Genomic DNA, 27453 nt, shown 5'->3' on the forward strand with positions numbered 1-27453 from the left:
TCCCAGAGAGGTGCTAAAAGCAAAGAATCGATGGCTATTGCTGCTTCAGCTTGGGGAGAGGAGTAAACAGACTGTAGTGTCAGATTTCTACAACTGCTCTTTCTCCCTGGGGAGTGAACCTATCTGCTCCTTGCCAGCTGAGCAGAGGTCAGGGCCATGCCAGAGGGTGTAGCTACTACCATCAGCAGACTCAAAGAACAGTCCTGGTGTTTTGGTGGCATCTGTCTAAACTAAATAAGTGGTTGCAATACAAGCAGCTAACCACTATTACAGCTGATGCAGATCCTCAAGTGTTTTGGTTTCTTAACAGGAAAACAACACGATTCAAACCTCCAGACAAATTATCAGTTAGGCTGAAAGGGCCAGTCTGTCATTGGAAAACTGCGTGGCATTGGAGTTTCTGCAGTGCCACACATTTCAGCTGCACCATGAGCTGTCTTTCAGTGCCCAGAGCACTGCTTTGTTCCTGGAGGGTGGTTTATGCCCAGCAGAAAGTGGGTTTGGATTCCTTCATTCTTCATTTTAATTCTAATTTGACAGTAAATATCCCTTTTGCCAGTTTTTGATGTGTAACTCTTTTTTGCAGCCGAGCTTGTGTGCTGGCTGGCAGGCCATCCTGTGGAGATGAACTGCAGGAGCTGTGAATGCACACCTCAGAATGGCTCCATTGCCTTTTGCTTACTTGCTGCTTTGCTTTTCAGGTCCTCAAGTGGGCCACTTGACTATGCCCAACAGGGTTAGGCCATTATGAAGTGTGGTCTTGAGTCTCTGCTAAAAAATTATCACTCTTTTGGGTCAGTTCCATGGTAGGAGTGAAGCTTTTTAAAATTTTTTCTTCAAAAATATAAAAATCTGGGCCAAGTCCACAGAAAAAAAAAAAGAAAAAAAGAAAAAAAAAGAAAATTAATTCAAATCTATGGTACTAAGAAATCTAGAATTTGCTCAAATCTGCTCTGTTGACTCTAAACTCAGGGGTTTTTTCCCCATTTCAGCTTTTTTAGTTTCTTCCTGGAGCACCTTTTTTTCCTACCTTTACCAGTGAAACACACTTGGACATACAGGAGCTTGGTTTTGGAATGTATCTTTAAGACTGCCCAGTGCAAGTGTTCTGGGTAAGCTCCTATCTGTCATTTTGCAGAAATAACAGCACAGATGAGTGATTTATAATGGCCAAGGGCCTGAAGACACAGCTCTTGTGCTAGTCACCTGCTAACCCTGAGCCTCTCCATGCAGCAACCTCTTGCTAATGCATCTTGCTTGTCATCAAAATGAGAGGGTTGAGCAGGCTTTTGGCTGGGCTTTGGGTTTGTTTGTGTATGGGTTCTTGTTCATTTGTTTTCTGATATATAGGAACAGTACAAAAATGTGTCCTTTTTTTTTTTTTTTTCCTCTTGCTATCAAGGTGATTACACAGCCAGCTCTTCATGTCTGAATTTGCTTTGGGAGCTAGCAGCACCAGCATTTAGATCACCTGTGGTGTGGTGTGACGTGATATGAAGGAGTCAAAAATCAGTCCCTCTCTCTTCATTTGTACCTCAGCAATCTCATTTATGTGCAGCAGAGAGCTGGAATAGCAAGCATAGTTCAGTGTGGCAGGTTGATTTATAAGGTGGCATAAACACACAGTGCCCCTCTGAGGCTGAAGATTGCTTTGGTTTGCTGCCCCACTTCCATTAGTGTTCTGTCACTCGAGAGTTATTTGGTCAGAGCTTGCTTTCATGCCCAGATGTGCAGTGCCTCACCTCCCCAGTGCAGTGCCACCTGTCACTGCCTCAGGCACCCACTGGGCAAGGATGAAGGGATGGTGACCCCAGGTGATGCTGATTGCTGCACATGCTGCCTGCAGAGTGTGGGTCCTCACAAACCTAAACCCCTGAAAACCAACTTATTCTTTCAGATGGCCTCGCCTGAATCCATGGACTACCTAGACTTATAGCAAGGAGAGTTATCCTTCCAAAGAAACATTTTTTTCCTTGTATTTCAGTGTCCTGGTTGGTCCTGAGTGAAATTTTCCCTGGTGGGATCAGAGGACGGGCCATGGCTTTGACATCTAGCATGAACTGGGGTATAAACCTCCTCATCTCCTTGACGTTTTTGACTGTAACTGGTAAGATTTCTCTGTGTCCTTCCAAGTTGATATTCTCCTAGTGGGCAAAATAAATCTCTCTTATACAAAAGCATTGCCAGAATTGCAGCTGTGAAGGCCCAGGAGACAAGGTCTCTGTTTAGGTGTTGGTGTAACTTCAGCATTCCCACCATATCTTTGTTTGTGCCAGTAACTTCAGCCCCACAGTGCTGCTGTCAGACCTTGCACATCCACTCCACAGGCTGGAAAGCTCAGGTCTTAAAAACACCATTGCCTTGGTAGGCTGAAAATACAAAATGTTTAGGATTAAGTCCTGCATCTTCTGAAATCAATGCAAGTTCTGTTCTAGATCAGACTAAGCTTTTCTGATCAGACATTTTTAAACACAATCCTTAATTAATTCCTTTTCACAGGAATGTTTCAGCTTTCAGAAAATTGTCTTTAAAAAAAAAGTCTTTGTGAGGTTAAAATTTGAATTTGAATGTAAGAATGTGGAAGACTACCATGTATGACTTCTAATTTGATAATAATCAAATGGGAAGGTTAAATGCTGAAATTTATTGATTAGCAAATTTATTTTTCTAATTTTATATTATATGAGGCTTTGCAAATTTTAGTTTTCAGTCCTATTGTGACAAAAATACATGCTGAAAATCGAAATATATAACAGAGTAGAAATTCCAGGTTTCCCTTAAGTCTACATTGCTCTCTGCCAGAGGCAATCAACTCACAAGAAATCAAGGTAGTTTTCACCCTGTTAGATATTTTTCAGGACAGATTTGAAAATGAGTGTGATCTGTTACTATATTGAGTTTCACGTTTGGATTTTCTTTCCAAAAAAAAAAAAAAAAAAAAAAAAAAGCAAGAGAGAGAGAAAGAAAAAACCCACATCCTCCATCCTGAGTACTATCTTGATTAAAACTAGTAAAACTAGGAAAAATATGACAGGTAAAGTTCTCTGGGTTCACACTCTCACTTTAATTGGATCAAGGGTCTTCTTCAAAAGGAAACCATCCTGTTACTCCCACTCACTGCCCATCAGTTTGCATCACAGAACTGCAATCCTGAACTGCACAAGCTTTTGGACAAAACCAAACAAGAAAATGCATGTTGTAGGCAGTCCAGCTGCCAGCACTTGCTCAGTCCTTGGACCAGACCTGATTTAATTTTAAGGAAATGTCTCTAAAACCACCTGGTAGACCTCAGGTGCTCCGTGGCAGCTGTTTCACCTGGACGTCCCCTCTTGCCATGCAGCATTACTTGTTAATGTACATCTCTCTGTTATCCTGATCTCAGTTTCACAGACTGTAAAGCCTCAGTAACTCCCTTGGCTTAACTGGGTCTAATCTGGATTTATGAAACTGTAAGTACAGGAAAACATGCATTCCTTGTCTATGGCAGAAAGGCAGGATTGGGAATTCTATTGTCAGATGAACACACATGGAGGGCACAATGGCCAGCGGCATCTGCACATGGCTGCTGATGCAGAGGTACCAGCTGGATCAGAAGCTTCAGCTGCAATTTTCAGCTCATGACACAACTGACAGATGTCTCAATGCCCAGGTTTATCTGGCAAAAGTCTCAACTGCCCAGGGGGCTGCAGCACACTGTTGGGTTTGTACACACTTTACTTTCCAGGGGCTGCAGAGTGCATCCCTAGGCCCGAGGATCTACCTGGCCCTGGACTGTAGGCTCAGAAAACCACCAGATCTTGGATGGCCCCACTAAGAGTTCACTCTTGGATCACTTTCTGGCACAGCACCCATGACTCTCAGTGGAAATGCTGGGCACTGACAGGTGGGGAGGATTAGCTGGAGACAACTGTAATAGTGTGAAAAATGCTTGGAATTACTCCAAGAAAGAATGTGCACCAAAACCAGACCCAGGCAAAAATCCAAGGCACTCATGATCCTCACGGCCTTCCCACAAACCACTAACAATGGCTACTCACTGTTTTCATGCAGATTGCAAATAAAATAAACCAATAGGTTCATGCTAAGTCGACCAATATGAACACATTAATTTTCTTTCATAAGGAGTATTAGAAAAAGCAAAGCCACTCTTCTTTTTCAATATATCTGAGCTGAGAATAGCAGCCTGGCGTCTTTCTAACTTCTCCTGTGTATTAGGGCCTGTATCCTCTAAAACACAGCAACAGGAAGAAAAATTGCAGTATTTGAAAATTAAAAAAGATATGTTTTCTTCCTTTGTAGAGCTCATTGGCTTGTCCTGGGTGTGCTTCATTTACACAATAATGAGTCTAGCATCACTGGCTTTTGTCATCATGTTTATACCAGAGACAAAAGGATGCTCTTTGGAGCAAATATCCATGGAACTAGCTAAACAGTAAGTACCAAGCATGTGACTGCATCCCCCAAGTGTCAGAGGGACAAAGCCTTTCAGCGCCACATATTGGAAAAAAATTAAACTATTGAAAAAAAGGAAACTATTGGGGAAAAAATTGAAACTAAAGTAAAATTCTGATTCTCTCAAGGCTTGAGCTCGCACATGTTGATCTCAGCCGCCAACCAAACATTTTGTTGGTGCTGAAGGCAAGGTGGGTTTTGAGCACCCCTTGAGGACCTGCAGCCAAGCCTGGCTCACCAGCACGTTTGCTGTCTGGCATTCCTGGATGGGAGGGTGACTCTGATCTTGCATTTTGGACTGTGTGTTTTGGGTTGTATGCAGAAAATGGGAGGGAGAGATCAGATTGGCTTGTTCTGATGTCGCTTCAAGGCTCCACGTGGATTTTGATAGCTGTTGTAGATGAGCTTTTCTTGCGTCTTTACTAAATGCTGTAGACAGGTGAGGGTCAGTCTCTTCTCCCAAGCAACAAGTGGCAGAACAAGAAGAAACAGTTTCAAATTGCATCAGGGGAGGCTTAAATTGGATGTTAGGAAAAAACTCTTTACTGAGAGGGTGGGTAAGGTGTTGGAAGAGGCTTCCCTGGGAAGTGGTGGAATCACCACCCCTGGAGATGTTCAAAAATTATCTAGACTGGTATTTGGGGACACGGTGCCATGGTGAAGATAGCAATGTTCAGTTAACAGCTGGACTTGATGATTTCAGAGGCCTTTTTTTGACCTAAACTAACCTACGAGTCTAGATACTTCATTATATGTTAACAACTTAGTATCATCCTGTATTTGTACTTTTTAGCTTACGGGAGGATATTTGCAACTCAGCTAGGCATGAAGGAGCTTGTTTATAGACTAATTAGTTGACGGACTAACCACTGTGCTGCCGCTGCGCTCGGGCTGTCCCTTCCCCTCCCCTTAGGGAAAGGCACCCATCCCTGCCGGAGCGGGAGCGGGCGCTGCGGGGAGAGCGTGCGGCGGGGCCGCCCCCGCGCGGGCAGCCGGGGCAGCGCCGGCAGCCGCCGCAGCATCCCGGGACAACCCAGGGCATCCATCCTGGGGCATCCATCCCGGGGCATCCCGGAGCATCCATCCCGGGGCACCCCGGGGTATCCATCCCAGGGCATCCATCCCGGGGTATCCATCCCGGGGCACCCATCCCGGGGCACCCATCCCGGGGCATCCATCCCGGGGCATCCATCCCGGGGCACCCATCCCGGGGCACCCATCCCAGGGCATCCATCCCGGGGCACCCATCCCGGGGCATCCATCCCGGGGCACCCATCCCGGAGCATCCATCCCGGGGCACCCCAGGGTATCCATCCCAGGGCATCCATCCCGGGGCATCCATCCCGGAGCATCCATCCCGGGGCACCCCGGGGTATCCATCCCAGGGCATCCATCCCGGGGTATCCATCCCGGGGCATCCATCCCGGGGCATCCATCCTGGGGCATCCATCCCAGGGCATCCATCCCGGGGCATCCATCCCGGGGCACCCATCCCGGAGCATCCATCCCGGGGCACCCCAGGGTATCCATCCCAGGGCATCCATCCCGGGGCATCCATCCCGGAGCATCCATCCCGGGGCACCCCGGGGTATCCATCCCAGGGCATCCATCCCGGGGTATCCATCCCGGGGCACCCATCCCGGGGCACCCATCCCGGGGCATCCATCCCGGGGCATCCATCCCAGGGCATCCATCCCGGGGCACCCATCCCGGGGCATCCATCCCGGGGCATCCATCCCAGGGCATCCATCCCGGGGCATCCATCCCGGGGCACCCATCCCGGAGCATCCATCCCGGGGCACCCCAGGGTATCCATCCCAGGGCATCCATCCCGGGGCATCCATCCCGGAGCATCCATCCCGGGGCACCCCGGGGTATCCATCCCAGGGCATCCATCCCGGGGTATCCATCCCGGGGCATCCATCCTGGGGCATCCATCCCGGGGCATCCATCCCGGGGCACCCATCCCGGAGCATCCATCCCGGGGCACCCCGGGGTATCCATCCCAGGGCATCCATCCCGGGGTATCCATCTTGGGGTATCCTTCCCGGGGTATCCCAGGCATCCATCCCGGGGCACCCCGAGCGCTGGGGTGGTTCTCCAGGGTGCGCTGTGCCATCGGCTGCCCGCAGTGTCCAATGCGTGCGGGGTTTTGTCCTTCTGCAGGAAATACGTGAGGACGCCCTTGTGCGGGGTGAGCCAGCGCAGAGAGAAACTGGTGCCCGTGGAACTTGACAAGAGAGAGAAGGAGCAGCTCTACTAGACACGGGGCAAGCAAAGCAGCCTCCACCAAAAGACTGATTAAATAAAAGGAAAATGCTCTGTGATGCTCACATTCTTATGGGACATGTGGTATTGTTATTATATACAAGATATTCTCTCTTTTATTTCTTGGTAGAACTTCTTTCAGTGGCAGTTTACAGCCAACATTAAAGGTTATTATAGTTTACAAGTAACTGGAAATCTGGACTCTGTTTCAAACCAGGATCCCTCAGATCCCCTGAAATTACCTCTTTCAAACGGGAGGTGAATGGAAATTGGAATATTGCACACAATTCTCCTATTCATGTTCAATGACAGTTCAGTCTGGAAGAAGTGCAAAGAAGAATCAGAGTGCCAGGGAGAAGAAAGAGTCTCAACAGGAGGAGCCTACCAAAGACAGGTTGGTTTTGGCTAGCAAAAATGGATCTGAAAAGAGTGAACAATTCTCTGTCGGTAAGTCAGGGAAAACAATGCTATGGAAAAAATACTATGTCCAAAAAAATGGACAACTATGGAATCCAAACGGTGACATTAGTGCAGAACTACTGGTATAAACTCCTTATGAATCAATTTAAGATTCAACTTAACAAGATTTGAAAAATGATCTTGTTCAACTGAACTTAATTATTTGCAAAGCAGAGTACAGTCACCTTGTAAGAGGGATTTTGCATAGATTTTCTCAGTAGGACCAGGATTCAGTGACCTAGGAAATACTCCTCAGAAAACATTATCAGATTGTTTAATGTGGGACATTAAATGCATCACTCCTACAACTATCTGAAAAGACATTGTAGCCAGGTGGGGGTAGGCCTGTTCTCCCAGGCAGTCAGTGACAGGTTGAGAGGAAATGGCCTCAAGTTGCACCAGGGAAGGCTCAGGCTGGCTATCTGGAAGAATTTTTTCACTGAAAGGGCAGTTAAGCATTGAAATGGGCTGCCCAGGGAAGTGGTGGAGTCATCATATCTGGAAGTGTTCAAGAAATGACTGGATGTGGCACTTAGTGCTGTAGTTTAGTCAAAGACTGAACTTGATGATATTGGAGCTCATTTCTACCCTTATTGATTCTATGATTTGCACAATAAATTAATCTAAACTGACAATGGTCTTACAGAAGAGGAGAGAGGATTTCTATGGCCTCATTTCCAGGAAAGTTGGAAACTCTGGAAGGTACCAGAGTTGATGCCAAAATAATTTTATTTCTTAACACAGGTCACACTTCGTCTTTTGGACTCAGAAAGAGAGAATTGTATGGTACATGGCAGCTCACAGGGAGTTCAGGAAGGAACCATAATCACTGCAGATCATAAATTACATCCAATTCTTGGTTACTGCTTAGCAAGTGTATCCTGAAGTACTCAACAAGTCTCTACAAAGGGTTGTCCAGATGGTTCCCATAAAAGAACTTTGGTATTTTTTATTTAGTGGGTTAATAGATGTTGTTAGAGTGATCAGTAGATAAATATATATTAGCAGATAAATAAATGATTCTTTGTTTAAAGAAAAAAAAAACCCAAAACATGCTTTAAAAGCATGTTGGCTGTCTCTGCGGCCACTAAGTGGCATTTCTTCCAGCACTTCATTGAGGCAGCTGGAAGACTGACAGAGTCAGCTGGAGTGCAGATACTAGTTTGAACTAAGCACATGATCCCACTTTATTTGCTGTCTCATGGCATTAAAACCACCTGACTGTGTTCTGCACTGAAGGAAAAGTGACTTACTAACACAAAGTTTTACTTCTGAGCAAAGCAGATCAGTTCTGATCAGATTCTCACATGGTCACACTTCTAGATACTGACATTAAAAATTAATATGCACAAGTCTAGTCAAGACAGTGAGCTCATGTTCAAAACCTGAAAAAAAACTATTGAAGCCAAGGCCTTTATTTGCCTGAAGCCACTGAAAATCTAGCTACCTCAGGATGAGAGCCTTAACTTTATAGCACTGATGTCTATGAAAATCTCTTTACCTGCTTCATGTTTATGCTGGAGGATGGTTATCAGTATCATGCATTCTAGTGAGTCAGCTTCAGAATGAGAAATATTAAGATGACTCTGGGTGGTCTTCCAGATATGCTGCCAACATAATACTTATCCTAACAACTACCTGGGATTAAATCCAGTAATATTTAGTATTACTGTATTTTAAGACTATATTGCTGGAAATTAATCTACCTCCTGATCCTGGACTTTACCAGGTAGTCGACTATTTGCATTTCCTTTTGCATCCCTATTTGCTCTGGCTGGTACTGTTTTCTGATAGCTGCCTCCAGATAGCAGATGTTTGCACACACAGTCCAAGCCTGTACTGGCCTTAAATTCTATTACATTGTATTTAGTGAAAGGGGCTTCTGCAAAATCTTTCTCAGCATTGCAGCTTCCCAGACAAACCTCTGCTGTAATAAATTTTCTGAATGTTCTTACAAAACCAAATTTAACTCAGAACATACCATAGAAATTGTCTCCCCAGTTTACAGGTTTTGGGATCATTGCAAACTCTTCTAAACTTTTCCTATCCACATCTAGTTAGTGCAGAAACAAATAAGTAAAAATGCCATATTTCTGAAGAAGGGATAGTTTCAATAATGCTTTTACTGATGAGACAGTGATAGACCTTCAGATAACTCCTACAAGTGATGATGCTGTAGTCAAGCGTTTTGAAAATCATAGCTACAGTCTCAATTGTAGTCCTACAGACTTAGCCTTATATAACCTATAAATGAAGCCATAATTGTACAGTCTTTTATAACAAAGCCTGCACATCTGATGACACAGAGCTGGCACTCACCATCTCATCAACTATGAAAATACAAGGAGAAAAAAAGGATCTCTGAAGCACTCCACAAAGAAATTTGTCCCAGATCTAAAATTGTTCAGCATCTTCACCAATAGACTGGGTTACAGAACAGAATATGCTTATTAAATATGCAGGCAACACTAAGCTGGGAAAGACTGGATTGAAATTCAAAATTTGCAAATCCGTGAAAAAAGCAGCGTACAATTCAGAAAATGAAAGCACAAATTTCTCTGGTAATGCTAACTGCAAGTCAGAGAATGATAAAATGGTGCTAGAAATGGCAGGAAAAGTGCCAGTAGCTGTGACAACCCACAAACCATCAATGAGTCAGAGTTATCAATCTACTGCCCTTAGTGGGGTGTATAAATAGAACCAACCCTTCTCTCTAAAGGATGTGAAATGAACTTTTTATGGCACTGCCAGTGCTACAGCTGAGCACTCTGGGGAGTTTTGCATGGCACCCACATGGAGAAACCAGGGACAGATGAGCAGTGCTCTAGGAAACATGGTCACTGAGGAAGAGGTGGTTGATTGACAAGTAAGTGCATCCAAAGCACTGCTCCCCACACTGGAGGTGAGAGCCATCCCATTGGGACACACTGCCTGGCCTGGATCTCCTATTGAGCATGCAGGAGTTGGTAGCCAGAGCCTGGGTGGAGGCACCACAACACAGCAAGGGAGCAAATGCCAACTGGTGCTGATGGGCAAGGGGGGCTGTGTGCACACACAGGAGAAAGCATCAGCAGCAAGGCCTGTTCCAAACTGAGGTGGGGACCTACCTACTCAGAGCAGTAGGAAAAAGAGTGATATCCCTGAAAATAAGCATTCACCAGCAGATGCCCTTCATCATCAGAGGTGTTAAAATGTAGTTTCACAGCTGGAGGCTCCCTTAGAACTAGAAGGATAGGTGGGCACACATTTCAAGGGATCTTTTATTTGCTATTATTCTCTTCAATACTACCCTGCAAGTTTGGTGGTGTGCTTTTTGGCTCTTATGAATTGTTACAAAGGCTTCAAACTGCTAGCATGGATCTAGGCAGCACTTCAAAAGAACCTGTGCTCATTTTAATACATTGCAGCTCATTATTAGCTTTCATTTTTGTTCTAAGAGACAGATTTCACACTACGTGACAGTACTAACAAATCAAAATGTTCCTCTTTCTCCACAGATAAATTTAGGAGACACATATGCTTCATAAAAGCTCCAGATATTCACTGGTAGCACTCAAGAGCTTTGTAATTTGATTCGAAGAGGCAAGCCTAATCTACAACAGCTATTGTAGTTGTAATGGCCAAATCTTCATTCATCAGTTTGGGACTACACTTTGTCCCTCAAAACCCATTACAATTTTGTTCATTTGCTTTTTCCTTTTTAAAATTGTAATAATAATAACTAGTGTTCCCTAATGGTGGTTTGTTCATTGCTCTTTGACTATGCACAAAACCCTTATTTATGTCAGGAGTGCCAAGGTACACATTATTTGATGCAAACTGGAAAACTTAGGTGTAGCAAGCTTTGCTACACATAGCATGCTAGATTGAATTCCCTGACTGTTGAACTCAACCTCATAATTTCATGGTTATAAGCCCTCTAAGAAGCTCAAGAAGTGGGCCCATGCAAATCTCATGTGGTTTAGCAAGGGGGTTTAACAGGGGGCTGCGCCTGGGTCCAGGCAACCCCTGGGATCTACACAGGCTGGGAATGAACAGACTGGGAGCAGCCCTGCCCAGAGGGACTTTGGGGGTTCTGGTGGGTGAGAGGCTGGACATGACCCAGCAATGTGCACTTGGATCCCAGAGAGCCCATTGTATCCTGGGCTGCATCCAAAGCAGCGTGGGCAGCAGGGCCAGAGTCCCTCTGCTCTGCTCAGAGCCCACCTACAGGGCTGCATCCAGCTCTGGGGTCCCAGCACAGGAAGGCCATGGACCTGCTGGAATGAGTCCAGAGGAGGCCACCAAGATGATGAGAGGGATAGAATATAGGTCCTATGAGAAAAGGCTGAGAGAATTGGAATTGTTCACCTGGAAAAGAGAAGACCTAACTGGAACTTGCCACTACCCAAAGGTAACCTCTAAGAAAGATGGAGAGGGACTTTTACAAGGCCATGTGGTGACAGGACAAGGAGGAGCAGCTTTAAACCAAAAGAGGGTAAGTTTAGGTATAAGGAAGAAATTCTTTACTGTGAGGATGGTGAGGCACTGGAACAGATTGTCCGGAGTTGTGGGTGCCCCATCCTTGGATGTGTTCAAGGTGAGATTGGATGGGGCTTTGAGCAACCGGGTCTAGTGGAAGGAGTCCCTGCCCCATGGCAGGGGGCTGGAACAAGATGATCTTGAAGGTGCCTTCTAACCCAAACTATTCTCTGACACCTACACAGAGTTCCAAAAGGCCTTTATGAACATACAACTTATGGCAAAGTTTTGTTTCTTTTTGCTCTGAGGGGATTTGGTGAAGCATCTCCCATACTACTCCTTCCTTTACATACTTTCTGCATGAAGTCACTATGGACAGCCCCAAGTTCTACATCACCCCATCAGGCAGATGAAATCCATCATGCCAGGCATTTGCTTCCTGCAGCTGTTCTTCCACCTTTTCTTCGAAAGCTGTGATTTCTGGTACAGCAACAGCTCAGTTTACTATTTTTAGCACCCCCTAGGATGGAACATTACCTGCAGCATGCAAGAGCAGTGTTACATTTCTCTTCGGTGAGATAGGGAAAAAAGACATAAGTACATTTATACATATTTATTGTATCTTTTTAAAAGTAGCATTTGCAGTTACTTTTAAGCATTCACCTCTCTTCTGCTTCAAATGTGCACTTACTGAGAGAAACATCTACTGGCTTTCAAGTCCAAGATTAATACTAATAACAATACATGCCAGAATCAAGCTTCACTGCTTGTTGGCAGCTCCTGTCATCAAAACAGTATACAGTAAGAAGAGTGTAGAAAAGGTCTGTGTTAATCATTCAGCAATAGGCTGGGGCTGGATTAGAGTGACCACATCATCTTCTCCAGTTGAAGCACAACAATTTTCCTGAAGTTCACATTTAAAATTTTTCTTTTGCATTGAGTAGGTGGACAAGGCAGTTGTTTTTTCTACAGTAGCTTCATAAGTTGATAACGTAATTAAGCTATCAGACAGCGTCCAAGGGTGGGCCACAAGGATGGTGAAGGGTCTGGAGGGGAAGCCTTATGAGGGGCTGAGGTCACTTGGTTTGTTCAGCTTGGAGAAGAGGAGACTGAGGAGAGACCTCATTGTGGTCTTCAGCATCCTCACGAGGGGAAGCAGAAGGGCATGTACCGATCTCTTCACTCTCGTGGCCAGTGAGAGGACTTGAGGAAACAGCGTGAAGCTGAGTCGGAGGAGGGTTAGGACAGGTATCAGGAAAAGGTTTTTCACCCAGAGGGTGCTTGGGCACTGGCACAGGCTCCCCAGGGAAGTGGTGACAGCACCAGCCTGACAGAGTTCAAGAAGCATTTGGACACTGCTCTCAAGCACAGGGTGTGACTCCTGGGGTGTCATGCACAGGGCCAGGAGTTGGACTCGGTGATCCTGATGGCTCCCTTCCAACTCAGCATATTCTACGGTTCATCTACAGGAAAACACTTGCTGTAGACCTTTATATTTAGAAATGTCTTCTCTTCATGTAACAAGAAGAAAATACTTAAAGTCTGGCATGTAGTTAAGAGAACTGGGAACAAACCAAATTTCATCCTCAGATAAACATACGTCACTACTATAGATTTCAATCTAGCCCAAGCACAAAGTTTTACACATACTACAAACAGAAACAGAAGGTATCAGCAAAAGACTATTCTTACATTGTTTCAAATTAATTTGCAACTATACAATTTTAATTGTAATATAAAAAGGGAAGGAATATAACAGAACAGGTATGAAGAGAAATATTTTCCAAACTTTTATTTGTGCACATTCATCAGGTGAAAAAGATAACTTTTACAGCTTCTTTGGTGCCCAATATTCAGCATACAAAAATGTAAAAGACTATTCACAAATAAAACACAAGCTCAAGCTAAAAAAAAAAATGTCTTAAAGGTAGTGCACATCGTGACAGCTTTGCTTATGAATACACAGAAATTACTGCAAAAATAAATAGAATGTCTTTTTAAAAGCAGCAATTTCATATCTTGTAAACTTCCGTTTTTACAATACAGCACTGTTAAGAGTAAAATCCAAAAGAACTGGAGTCTATACTGTGGCCATGAGCAAGTAAAAGAGTCTGTATTCCTCTGCTATGGTTGGTCCAGTTTTCCTTTTTGCTTTTAGTCCAATGTGCAGCAGTCTTTGAAGGTGCTCGGTTAGGGAACCTAACCATCAAGTGGTGAATTACAAAATTTATTTCCTGCTTTCAAACACGAATGGATAAATCTGTTCCACAGCACTGGCAACAGCCTTTACGTTTGGCCCTAAGACACAGTTTAAAAAAAAAGAAAAAAGGCAGTAGGAAGAGAAAATTCAGGGAATCAGAAATTAAAATAACAACAGTACCTTTAAAAAAACCTTAATATTATTAGCAATCGCAACTTCATACCACAGACAATAACAAGTTCTCCCCCATTTCTCCTAACTTAACAGATTTTCTCTGATCTGTTAAGAAAACTTAACAGATTTTCTTTTCATGTGAAAGTCTTCTTGTAAATCTGCAAGATGTTCTACATTTGTCAATGGATAATTACAATTAAATAATACTGTCATTTAATTTCATAACAACTTGGCTGATTTTCAATTTACTGGCTTAAACAGCCCAGAGAAAAGGCTGAGTGGCAGAGGTAAATTAGTTCTTTTACTTATGTCAATCTTCTAAGAATTTGTACTTCTTCAAGCCTAGCCACTTTTCGCTCTTGCTTTAAAAACCTACCAACAAGAGCTACTGTTAAATAATGCTGGATTTAACTGAAGTACATTTCAAGCAAGGTTATTATAGGTTTGAAAATTATAAACTATTACTTTCTATCCCAGGTTTTGCAAATAGCTTCATCACTGATCTCACGACAAAACCTGCAAGCCAGGGAATGGTTTTATCATCTCAGGACGAAGCATATGAAGGTTATCTAACATGATCTGTGAGTATCCAGGCAAAGAAAATGAAAAATGACCTAGCAATGCTTGCTAGTAGTACCAGACCACTTTAGCCAATGAAAAACTAAGATTTCAAATAAGTGAGCAGTAACATCATGGAAGATATTAATTCTGAAGAGAAGCTTGGTGATGCAGGTAAAGGAGAACAGCAACTTCTCATATGCTTTGATGAGTAGGAATGCAGGGTTTCTGTAACCCCACTTTAGACTTCAAAAGTTTCTTCCAAGTATAGAGAACTGTTCAAAATTACTCCCACAAACAACAACTTAAGGATAAGCTACTTAAGTAATTATTGTTTTACATGCTCAGTCAGCAAGCAAATGGAAAAGAATAGGCTTCTTCCTATATTTTCATACTGGTTGAGTGAAGCATCCAGATAAAACAAGCCTAGTGAAAGATACCTGTCTTCTGGATAGATACTGCACCCTCCTTAAATTTCTCTGCTATTAGAAAAGAGAGTTCTCAGGAAAGGAGAAGCCTTCAAATAGTGAGAATATGAGTAGGCAAATAGTTCCAGCAAAAAAAATACTACTCTCTCTAAGGCTGAAGAGGTATAAAAACTGGATCATCATTCTAGGGCATATAAGAGAAGGAAAGAACAAACCAAAACAACACAATCCCCATAAACAACCCCTCATTTATCATTTTGGAGTCAAAGAAACAATACTTCTTTTTGTTACTTTCATGAAAGATGGTAAAAATCACATGCTAGTGATTTTTACTATCTTTCATGAAAGTAACAAAATCTTTTTAATTCTTGTCTCAGGAAAAGAACTCACCTGCCTGGGTTTTTTGTAACATTTCTAATTATCTCAAAATTCTCTGTGGCAGAGGTATTACAAGTACTAGTACTACAGAAACATGAATCTTTAGAGGAAACTTCATCTAAGCACACTTGAGAAAGTGTGTACTATGGCTGAAAAATAATTTAAATCTTTCTTAGAATAAGAAACATAAGACTCAGAACATTTTTTTCCTCTAGAAGAGGCAAAGCAGAAGCCTAGAAAATCAACAGAGCTCTGAGTTAATTTTTCAAACTCACTGCAACAACTAAGCTAGAAGGATGCAAAACTTCTATGTTTACCATATTTACCTTCCTATTTGAAAAGAAAATTTCTCAAAATATGGAAGTGATTCTGTAAGCAATGAAGTAATAAGAATCCTACAGAGAAGCCGAATCTCATTAGGAGGCTGACAAGACATGCTGAGAGCTTTTTATTACTGCAGTGATACTGCTTCTTCTTTATTTTAAATTTAGTTTCTAGTTTTGGCTAGAACAATTGCACTGTTCCCAACATATACTACAATCTTGAAGTACTTTTTAGTCCTTCATTTTTAGATTACTGAATCTGACGGAAGTTTGTCTTCTTCAGAAAACACTGCTTCCAATATTTTGTGGGAAATGTTCTGCATAGACATAGGCATTTGAATTAAGATGTGAAAATAAAAGAAATCCTTACTCAGCTTCTGAACCAGCAGCTGAGCTCTAACAACTTCAAGACATAATTCCTGCAAATGTGATACGAAATGTTTTTTTTTGTTTTGGATCATTTTAACATGTATTGTCTGAAAAAATGACTTCTTGTACCTGGACACTGGTGGTGGATATCTCACAAGCAAACAGAAAAGAGAATGAAAAATGAAAATGATGAAGAGAGAAGAAAATATTGCTAGCCTCTCCAAGACCCAGAACAACCATGTCTCGATTACATGGGAAAAATCACTGATGCCTGTGATTCAGCGGTTGTTCTCTTAGCTGAGCTTTAAAAGAAGAGAGCACAAGTCTGAAGAACTGTAAATTATTGGTCAGCCTCATTTATGCTATGCTATACAAAGTGCTATACTATCCTATGAGTTTCCATAAATCTGCAGTTTGGAAATATGTATTTATGAAAGGGATGTTAATGCTAAATGCAGTGTAGTTAACATCTCTACAAACAGAAGAAAAAAGGAAGAAAATTCAAATATTTAAATAAACAATAATTACCTGCATTCTTAAGTGCTACCTTACTTTTGGTTTCATTAAAAAAAACATTCAGTCTAACTAATTTTTTGAGCCTACCAATAATAATACTTTCTCTACAACTCTTCTGGCACTTTCACTCAAAACCAAACAAGGTGTTAGCACAGGGAAACTAAATTCTTTCAACACAATTGTTTGACTGTTTTAAAAATCTTGTTTTCCCAAACCTACTGGCTCTAAAGTTAAATATTCCCAACAAGTTAAATATTTATTTTTTTACATTAAAATACCTGTAACTGTGATACTGCCTGTGGAAAAAATCTGTAAGGTAGCTCTGAGAGATTTTATTCTGTAACACACGGCAGGATGAAGTTCTGGTTCATAACTAGAAAACAAAATGAAAAGTAAAAAAGAGAGATCTAGAACTAAAAAATAAAAGATTAAGAAGTAGTCCAGGACTAAAATTCTTTAAAATCCTACGTACCTCGCATGAGGTCTGTTATTCTTCGTAAATTCTGGCAATCTTATCTCAAAGGGCATGTTGCACACTGCTAAAACATTCACAACTTTAAAATCTGTGAAAATTACCTTTTCAAAAGAGACAGGAAAAAAAGACATTAGAATTTACAGCAAGTCAGATGCATGGGTTGCAAAAAAAAAAAAAAAGACAAGGCTACTACTGAGAATATTTTGATGGGTCAAAATTAGAATCTTCAGACTGATGCTTTTCTAATATGCATCTAAAGAGCACTTAATGGACTCAGAACATTTACATTATCCTTCTGTGGTGGAGTAACTGCTGAACTAGATATCTCACAGTTGTACCATGTGGTCACTACAGCAGTATGGTTAGAACAGTTTAAGGATGAGACACAGAAAGAACTCAAACTGATGTACTAAACACCTCCCCACTGAAAATAAACTAAATTTAGCAGCTCATGGAACATCAAAGTAAGCAGAGGAAAAGCTTAAATATTATTGCAAAATTCTTTAATGCCTTGTTGCTATATACCATTTGTATTAAAGCTAAGAATAAGAAAAAAGGTAACAACTTTTGCTTTAATGTCCAGTGGCGAGTAGAGCAAACTGGTTTTCTACTCTGTAACTTTCTGAAACCCAACCCAAACTATTTGAATAACTTTCAGTTATTCTCTACCACAGACCCTTTAGATGACAACAAAATAGCCAACAGACAACTGCTATACAAAAAACTGCACTGCTGACAGGTCAGTGTTGGCAATGTCACTGGGGAAACTTTTGCTCATTTTCTGAGGTTGCCTAAACATTAAATGGCCGTTCTTCTTCAATCTACACTTAGAAATATAGTTGGAAAGATAGTTAGAAAGAAGCAACTTAGCCTTAAATCAACTTAATCTTCAAAATACAAACTGCTCACTTTATGACAAAACTTGGTGTATCCACCCTGGAAGTACTTACTGTGCACTTCACTGACTTAACATTCCATTCCAACTTTAAAGGGCTGGGCTCAAAGTACACATTTGTGACAGTAGGAATGTCACATTTTGCTGGGTCTGATGCAGCATTACCAGCATAGGCTGCCACCACTGCCTTTATGTACTATAATCAAAAGTAGTCTTTCCCTGAAAATGACAGCTGCTGTGTCTATTTAATTGTCTGTCCCTAAACTGAATCTGTGTTTAAACAGCACAACAGAGTTTCAGGAAGTTTTAGAGCACCAAGTCATGTAATTTTAAGTGGTTCATGTTGCTGTTTTTCAACCCTTACTATGAAATGCAAGTGGTGTTTCTGACTGGCAATGTTAACCCAAACCCAGATAAAAGAGGGTGTTTCCTGTCCTAAGTATTTTATTTGGCATATTTCCAGCTGTGCAACATGACAGTGCAGGAGCACTTTTCTCCCTTCCTCTTTAATTTAAGAAGCTCAAACTTGCCCTTATTCAGATGGGAATGTATCTGCTATTCCATTAGAAATGAGTGAAAATTATGTTCAAATTACAGTAAAGTTTCAGCATTTTCCAAATAAATCTTTTGAGACATTGTAAATTCTATCTAAGACACATCTGTTCATATATTAAACAAATTTTGTAGTTCATTATCCAGTGAAGAAGCACCGCTGTGAGCTGCCAAACAAAACTCAAATCCACAAAACAAAACAGCTTCTCTTTAACCACCATCTGGAAAATGTATTCCTACACAAAAGGGCCATTTGAGTGAAAACACCTTAACTGCTAAATCATTATGCTCCCTCCTCTTTGTTTCTTTCTAAAAAAAAAACTACCAGCATTGCTTGAGTCATGCAAGTCCTTTTTCATCAGAATTACCTGAAAACCTAGTTTCTGTAGACTACGAGCTAGTCGTCTGGCACCAAATTTAGCTTCTTCTTCACTATAAAGGAGAAAGAAAAGGATCTAGCATTAGCAGAAACAGAGTATATAGTAGTGCACACACACACACCACAATAGCTACTCAGATTACAAGATGAGCCATTATATAATGTAGCACATCAACTGTGATCTCATGGACAGCCTTCACTTCATCCTACTGTAAGTATTACATTTTAACTAGATAGACATTCCAATGGAGTCCTTCATGCCCTATTTGCAGAGTATCTTGGCACTTGGCTCAAGCTGAAGTGAGAGACATGTTTTAATCACACATGGTTTTAAGTACCCTTAACAGATAAATAAGATCATGGGTAGTCTGGAGTTAACAGCCGGAACAATCCTCTTTAATTTTGGAATGGAGATCATACACAGAAAGTATGCAAATTTACTCTTTTACCTTAACTAATCCTTACTTTGAAATGCAGACATATATTAAAGGAATTCAGATCTTAAGAGTTTAGTGAGTGTCAGATGTCTCTGAACTGAGAATCTGCTTTTGCTTCTTTTCAGTCCCTCAACATAGTAAAACTTGATTAAATTCAGGTGGGTTTTTAAAAAAATAAAGAGATATCCTTGGGAAAGGTCATCCCTTCCCAAGTCTCAACTTCTAGCTAAACACACAGAATTCTTAAAGGCTTCTCAAATCTCCTTAGGATTTTCTTAACAAGGCAGTTTTCCCTGCTGTTCTCCCAAGGCGGCTAAACTGATGTTGTTTAAGATTTCAACACTATCTCACACAAACACTTCACATAGAATACTTCCTCCCAAATCTAGGATCTACATGTGATGCAGTGTGAGCCAATTTAAGCAGCAGTTAGTACCACCTCTTCTTCAATTATAATGTTGTATTTTAAAATACACTAGGATTTAGGAGTAGGGAAAGAATCTTCATGAACTCACCTTGTGGCTCCTGTGCAAATAACTTTTCCTGAGGACCAAATTGTGGCCGTAATCCTAGGTTTCCTAAGCTTCATTAAAACCTTCTAAAAAAGAAAAGTAGAAAAATTGGAAATTAGCAGCAATTAAATTTCATACCAGAAAAAAAAAACACTGTTACCCAAATCAACTAAAGTTACACTAAAACTCCCTTCAGTTTTGATAGGCTTGAACTGCTCCTTCATCTCTTTCAGTACTTAAAAAGCCTAGCTTTGTAGCCTACTGAGAAGAGCAAAATAAGCATGAAATAGCCAATGATTCAGTGTACACAGAATAGATTAAATGAAGGCATTTTTCACTGAATAAAAAGCTGAAAACTACAAGCACCATGCTGATCTTTTTCTAATTACAATGATTTGACATTGCTGACTCTGTATCAAGATATATTTTCTTGACACAGCCATCAAATTTTGGGAGGCAAAATAGACCCTGATGTCTAAGAGGTCTCATGACATACCTTGTACCCAATATTCACCTCACCAAGTGCTGTCTCCTGAGACAGCATTTCATCACTCCCATTTCTGTACAAGTAACTAAATACCTACAGCAAGCAAAATAGAGAAAGAAAATTCTGCTTTTCTCTATCCACCATACACAGGTATTAGGCAGAAGAATGTTTAGCTTAAGAAACATTTCTAAAACCAGATAATTAAGGTATGCTGAATCTCTTACCCCAACATCACGCTTGTATATCACATTTGCTCCCTCTAATGCAATCTTCCTCAAGTTTAAATGACATCTTGTTCTAAAAACACACACTACATTTGTGATTAAAATGTCCAGTGCAACATCACTGTCTGCATCCATTGGGGTGATTTACAACTCAATTTTCCCACCAGCTCACCACGAAGATCACATCCTGAGAAGGAAAAATGATAAAATTAAACATACCAATAGAAAATTGCCTGTTAATGCCATTGTATACATTTGCCCGTTAAAAGAGACAAGAAGCAGAAGACACGATATTCTGACTCATTTAACTATGTGAGGGGAGGGGGAGGTCTGCATCCTTTGTGCTCGAAAATAGGAGGTAACTTGTTCAAAGCCATGTTGCCAGACTTAACAGAAATGAAGTGCATAGACACACATATATATAAGAGTATTTTCAATTGCCAGTTAAATATGCTACAATTCTAACTAAGTATATTAAGACACTGTAAAGATTACTGAAACTTCTTCCATAGCTCCAGTGGATAATCTTTCCTCAGCTCATTTGAGGATGTCATTAGACACCTCAGGAAAATACACTTCTCTGACTGCTGAAGTTGATAATTCTGAACAGTTTGACATTTGTGTTGGAATGGATGAGCCTATGAATAACTTTGAACTAACACCAGTTACACAAACTGCGGTCTGTAGACAGCCTGCTACCACAGCTTTCCCATCTTCACCCAGTACTCCTGGCCTATCTCTCCCAATAACAGCTCAAAACAATTACACAAAATGTCCTGGTGGCAGCAGCAGCCTGCGCTGACTGTCTGCACTGCCCACAGGAAGGCACTGTACAGGCAGAGTGAGATGGAATGCTCCTGAGGAAAAGCACAGGTAACTGTGAAGGCATGGGATGGCCACCCAGTGCATGCACTGCAAACCTAAGGCACCCAGGAAGCATCCATGCTCAAAGACAACACTCCTCACACACACCTCGCTGGGAAAGAGAATCCTAACCCCAGCAGCTGGGCTACCACTCATCCCAGCCCAAGAACACCCGACATCTCTTCTGGAACCATACAAAGCCAAGACAGCAAGCATCTCAAATAGATCTCAGGTGAAGAAATGAGAGGGGACAAGAGCAAGATCATTGGTATACAGTGAAAAGGACCTACATAAATATTTTAGCATTATTTCATCCAAAATAAATAAAAAGGAAAGCAAAGGAAAAAAACCCAAAAACCTGACACATATGTGAAATGCTCCACATGGTCACTGCCATGGAAGAAGCAGGACACTGTACATCAAGAACAATAACATACCTAACAGACTGTAATGTATTTATATCACTTTGTATGTTTTGGCCTTATATATTGGTTCTATATTAAAAATCTTCAAGATACAACATTAATGCTATTATCAGTATTTTCATCTGACTTTGCCTTCCTGAACATCATGACATAAGTCTGTAATGGAGAACTCAAGGTGCACCTTCAACTAGCACTCACTGACAACACAGAAGTAACAAACTACACAGCAGATGTGCACAACGAACTGCGTCAGCTGCTGTGGTGGTTCCTGCTTACACTCTGCAGCTTGTTCCCTGCTGAAAGAATTATTCTGTAATTGTTGGCTTGTCCAATATAAGAAAAGGCAAGATGGATGATAATACAGAAAAGAGATGAAGAAACAGCAAGAGGAAAACATAAAAACCAAAGGTTATGTGTGGGGGCGGAGGGAATGCAGGCAAAGAAGAGAACAGTAACTAATTAGTACTCCCAGATCCCTTTATTAATCTTTTTTATTGAACCAAAAATTACATGAATCCTCAAAGTTAGAAATTACTTATCCCATCTGGTTTTGATGGACGACTACAGATTGGGAAAGTAATTTACGGCACCAGATCCAAAGATAGCACATGTGCAGATTTTGAATGGCATGCAGGCAGGGCCAGCACGGAGCTGGAACCCGTGGCATCTTCAGAGCCGCATTTGTTTTCCACCCTGGCTCCAACTCCTGGCTCTTACTGGAACCCAGGAAAGATTGTCAACAAGATACCTCCAATCAGCAGCATCTCCCAATTATCAGCAAGGATCTGCTGGCACACTCAGCCTCCATCTACATTCTGAAAGAACATCAGAGTTGTGCATAACACCACCAAAAGGTCGCTAATATCTAAGCAAACCATAGTATTGTAAGATAATGTCCCCATAAAACATGGCTTGTCTTAAAAAGATCCAGGGAGAAAAGTCACATGCTCATTCAGAACAAAGGAAAAAGCGGTTGCAAAGAGAGGAAAATTACAATTTAAAAGAAAAAGATCTATTATTAAGGCAAAAAGGCAGCTGTGGAGCTGTCAGTAAGGATGTTTTCAGCAATTACAATGTATCTTGGTTAGAAGTACAATCTACTTGCATAGATATTAAGACGAGAAAAATTACACAGATTGTAGTGGTGTGCCTCCATTTTAATTAGCCATGTTCTGAAAGCTTGAGACAACAGATACTAGGGGAAGGGCTTTTTAATTTCAACTTCTATATATTATGTCAATGATTTTGAACACACCCATTCCTAGTAAGCATACAAATGCAATGTTAAAACTCTTCCAAGGCATGGTTTGGAAAGATTGGGTAAATCAAAATGTTTCTAGGCTTGGATACTTGTGATCAAGCAGTAAGTAAGCATTAACATATCACAGTCTTTGATTTAAGCATTCATTTTAATGCCTCACACCTTACTTACAAAAAGGGAAAAGAAATCTACGAAGAAGATCTGTTACCTTTCTTTCATAAGCCTTAAATAACTTTAAATTCAGAGGAAGCATCAGAACAAAAGCAACTTAAACTTTCCTAAAAAATACAAATACATGGACTACATTAAAAAAGCAAACAACTGAAGAACATATTTGTTAAAAAGGTCTAACAACATCCAAGAAAGAAATATCTTGCTCTTATTACGCATATCTCCAGCAAGCATGACCAGCTGGAACATTCTGATCTTTCTCCTTCCCAGCTGTCTCTTGTATTCTCTGCTATTCATACACACCACCATAGCACTGACTGTTATTTCCCAAAACCTGAATTTCTACATTTCCATATCTTTTTTGCAAAATGGGGAAAATAGTGTTCCTTACTTATAAGCCTATTTATATCCCATACTTATGCAGTTACACTTGCAAAACAGAGAGGCTGAGTAGAAACCAAACATCAGGTTCTTTCCAGTTCTGGATTTGTAAGGGCTTAAGTTGAGCTCAGCTTAGATTTTGTTGATTAATTTTGCCCTTTGAAGGTTCTCTCATCTGAACTGTAGAATTATGGGAGTCTAAATCTCATTTCTAAAATTATGTTTTGCCAGCTAATGCTAATTTAATAACAGGCTAAATTTAAAAATAATTTGTCTACATGTACAGCATTTCTTTTAGATTATGTACTTCATTTGACTTTCTCCAACACAAGAAACTAGCTGACTTTGATTTCAAATTGTTTTGCACCAGTTTAACACAATCTATCCCGACAGAGGAAACAAGCTGAAATACCTCTCTGCAGAAGGTTGCATTATTTTGTTTTATCAGAGAAATTTTAGAGGATTGTTCTTTCTTTTCAACATAGATTTCAGGGATATATCTGAAAAATTACCTTAAGAGGAAAAAAAAAAAGAAAGGAAAAAAAAGCAGCTAGATTAATAACGATAACACATAAATAAAAACAACAACAGAAGCTAATGCAAGGATATTTGACACTGTAATGTATCCTACTCTGAAACTAGAGAAACTCCACAGAATAAGAAATACTTTGGAGGGAGCAATGAACACTCAAGTTCTTAAAGCATTACCTCTACATCCACTGTTAGGATCATAGACATACTATTTTAGATACTCTATAAACACACGTGAAGACAAAACACCCTGCACGGAAATCTTACAACTTAAAAAAGCCAGCAGTCTCTCTTCAGAAAGTTCCAAACCAACCACAGCACCATCATCAAAGAAAAGGGAAAGGCACTTGGGATGGGGTATATAAACAAAGTATTATTTTAAGCTCTTGACTACCTTTGATCCAAGAAACTCAGAGCTATAAAGGTAGATGGGGGATATCTAACAATGGTTATGTTAATGTCAGAACAGTTTAATAAACACCTTTTTCACCATCAGCCTAAGTATAAGCAACTTTTACTGGTTATTTTTAACCTTTCTCCAAAGCAGCTCACAAACTGACCAACTCCACAAAGAATTCCAACAGCCCAGCTGAAGGGATATTGGTCACTACTGTGTCAGTAGACATTTGTCAAACTAATGCCTGGAAGGCATCTTTGAAGAAGTTAACATGAACCTCTGCAGGACGTTTCCATATGAGAATGGAGAATAAATAAAGCCTGCCAGGAGTGGAGAGAGATGATTACATCCTTCCACTGAAGATGTAGTTTTAAAGATTTGTGTTCAGCCCCTCAGGAAACAAGTCCATATGGAATGTTGGAGGTGACACAACTCTGAAATCTGCTGGAATTCTTAGGCACACTAAGATCACAGCGGCTGGTGAATGACTCCCTGAAAACAAGAGCAACATAGTTACTATTGTCTGTGCAGAACATCCTCTGCTCCAAACAACTTTCTTAGTTCCAGCCACTGAAGCTAGTGGTGCATGCTTTTACTTTCTGCTACAATGGCAAGTTAAACCGTGCCTAAAGCAAAAGGCCAACTTGAAGCTACTATTCTCACCTTTCAGGATCTGCAGAGTCATGACTATTTATATTTTGAAGGAGAAAATTTTCAAATACCTGCAAAGCCAGGATTTGTTCAATTAGATACACGCACAGAGTGATAATACCAGCTATATCAAAAGCAAGTAGGACATCAATCCTGCTCTTGGATAAGCCCACTGCATCTCCATAGGGTTGTCCAACAGAAATCCATTTGCAAGAATAAAACCAAAGAGTATATAGAGCAAGACAAGAAAGAGTATTTTAAATATTTCATTACACGCCATTTTCCTCAAATCTTTCTCTCATCAAAAGGTCCATTCATATTCAAACCAAGATGCATGTGAACTCAAGTTTGTACCATCTTTCCCTTAAAACATCCAGGTGTACTTGACTGCTAAGCATCAAGAAGAATCCTTTTGGTCTTTATAATATGTGGAAAATCATCCTAAGTACGACAAAAGTCCGAACCAACAAGTTCGGTGGCCATTCCAACGTGATTAAACGTCGTAAGAAAAGTAAAAATGTTTAGCTGTAACGAAATATTTTAAGGCAACGGGTAAGTCTCTCACCCCCTCCCAGTCAAACATTTTTACCATTTGCGCGTCCCAGCTGAAGAAGCACGAGTACCCTTCCTATTCCCGCAGCTGGGAATCCCACTCAAAGCCCTATACGCGCCAGCGTCACAACGCTCTGGTCAACAACTATTCCTTCTCCCCCCTCAACCCCAGCCCGAAACTTCTGCGGCCGGCACGGCACAAACAAAGCGCAGGCAGCAGGGCGGCCTGGCCACGCTGAGCTCCGCCGCTCGGCAGCGCCGGCTGTGCGGGCATCGGCCGCCGCGGGGCACGGGGCCGCCACAAAGCCCTCGGGGCCGGGCGGGCCGGCCGGGAACGGGCCGTTCCCCCGCTGGATGCCCTGCCCCTTCCTCCTCTCCCTGCCCCGGCGGCCCCGGCCACGCACGCCCCGCTGCCCCGGGCGCGATCTGCACCGCGGCGGGAGGCACCGGCAGGGCCGCGGAGAGGCGGGGGAGGCCCCGCGCCGCCTCCCTCACCTCGGCCGGGCAGGGGCGGCGGCGGAGAGCGACTGGACGCGGGGGCTCAAACGGCGGCGGCGGCTGCGGCCGGGCCCGCGGACCCGAGACGGCGGCGAGGGGGAGGAGGAGGAGGAGCGCGGCCCGTCGGCGGGCGGCGGCCGTTACCGTGCGGGCGGGCGGCGGTCGGGGCGGGGCAGGGCAGGGCGCAGCGCGGTGCCGGTCAGTGGGTGCCGGTCGCCCGGCGGCGTTCCGGGTGCTGGGCCGACTCCCCGCGACAATAAACATCCCCCAGCGCCGCGGGCATAGACGCGGCGCGGCTAGAGCGGCCGCCGGAAGTGGCGGCGGCGGGAGGGAGGGAGGGAGGAGGGGACAGAGGGGGCCGCGCTTGCAGCGCTTCCGCTGTCGTCCGCCGCCCCCGGAGCTGCCGTGCGCCCCCGGACAGGCCCGCCGTGCGCGCTCCGCACGGAACCGCAGAGCGGGGCACGAATGAAGGGACCACAGCGGGTCTTCTGGTCCGAACTCCCTGCTCAAGCAGGATCGTTCAGAGCACATGGCGCAGAATTGGGTCCGCACGGTTCTTGAGTATCTCCGGTGAGGGAGACTCCACAACGTCTCTGGACAGCCTGTTCCAGTGCGCGGTCAGCCGCACAGTAAAGAAGTTCTTCCTCGTGTTCAGCTGGAACTTCCTGTGCATCAGTTTCTGCCTTTGTCTCATGTCCTAAGGCTTGTAGAACTGATAACAGGCTTCGGCTCGGCCACGTCCGAGGCAGCGCCTTTGCCGGCGGAGCCGCTGGAGAGCTGGTGCCCATTCCAGCTCACACGCTGTGAACACTCGTGGCACGCACCCGGCCTGTCTGTAGGGCGCTGGCACTGGCACCCTTCAGCTTGCTGCAGCCCCCTTGGTCTCTGGCCTGGCCGCTGCACACACACTCTCTGACTGAACCGAGCGGTCAGCCCTGCTCTGACAGGAGCCAGCAGGCAGCAGGGCTCCTGCAACAGCCCGCTGCCAGTGTTGCTGCTCCACACGTGCATGTGGCACTGCAGCAGCACTGTGATCACTGCATGGTGCATGCTCAGAGGGCAGGCAGAATGGGACGTGTGGGCACAATGTGGGTGCCTGCATGGCACTGGTTCTCCATGTCCAGGACGGTCCTCTAAATCTGTCACTGAGCTGTCTGTAGGGAGTAGAGCGTGTC

At 42.7% G+C, this 27453-nt stretch overlaps 2 protein-coding genes across 5 annotated transcripts in view; one reads left to right on the plus strand and one right to left on the minus strand.

Annotated features, from left to right (window-relative positions):
• The window catches only part of SLC2A12 (solute carrier family 2 member 12), a 37755-nt gene extending 24162 nt beyond the window's left edge, over positions 1-13593 (plus strand). Inside the window, exons 3-6 of one of the 2 annotated variants that reach the window (XR_012579629.1) lie at positions 1985-2107; positions 4300-4432; positions 6619-7114; positions 10677-13593. Coding sequence is in view for 1 of the 2 variants with exons in the window: in XM_005493892.4 (XP_005493949.1) it covers positions 1985-2107; positions 4300-4432; positions 6619-6715 (353 nt within the window). In the remaining variant the exon portion in view is untranslated. Of the gene's footprint in view, positions 1-1984; positions 2108-4299; positions 4433-6618 lie in introns of both variants that reach the window. The other variant, XM_005493892.4, reaches the window with a different exon arrangement.
• On the minus strand, positions 12239-26562 carry TBPL1 (TATA-box binding protein like 1). 3 transcript variants are annotated; one of them, XM_005493894.4, is made up of 7 exons: positions 26423-26562; positions 20548-20734; positions 19840-19922; positions 18877-18940; positions 17059-17162; positions 16865-16959; positions 12239-13938 (listed from the first exon to the last, which is right to left on the minus strand). In XM_005493894.4, the coding sequence occupies exons 2-7, from the start codon at positions 20680-20682 to the stop codon at positions 13868-13870; spliced, it is 552 nt and encodes a 183-aa protein (XP_005493951.2). In that variant the 5' UTR covers positions 20683-20734; positions 26423-26562; the 3' UTR covers positions 12239-13867. The 3 variants fall into 3 exon arrangements, with proteins under 3 accessions (XP_005493951.2, XP_014127385.1, XP_026653163.1); XM_014271910.3 differs by lacking the exon at positions 26423-26562 and adding an exon at positions 26276-26418; XM_026797362.2 differs by lacking the exon at positions 16865-16959.
• Between the last annotated feature and the right edge of the window lie 891 nt (positions 26563-27453).

Source organism: Zonotrichia albicollis, chromosome 3 (assembly GCF_047830755.1).
Source record: "Zonotrichia albicollis isolate bZonAlb1 chromosome 3, bZonAlb1.hap1, whole genome shotgun sequence".
Taxonomy (NCBI): domain Eukaryota; kingdom Metazoa; phylum Chordata; class Aves; order Passeriformes; family Passerellidae; genus Zonotrichia; species Zonotrichia albicollis.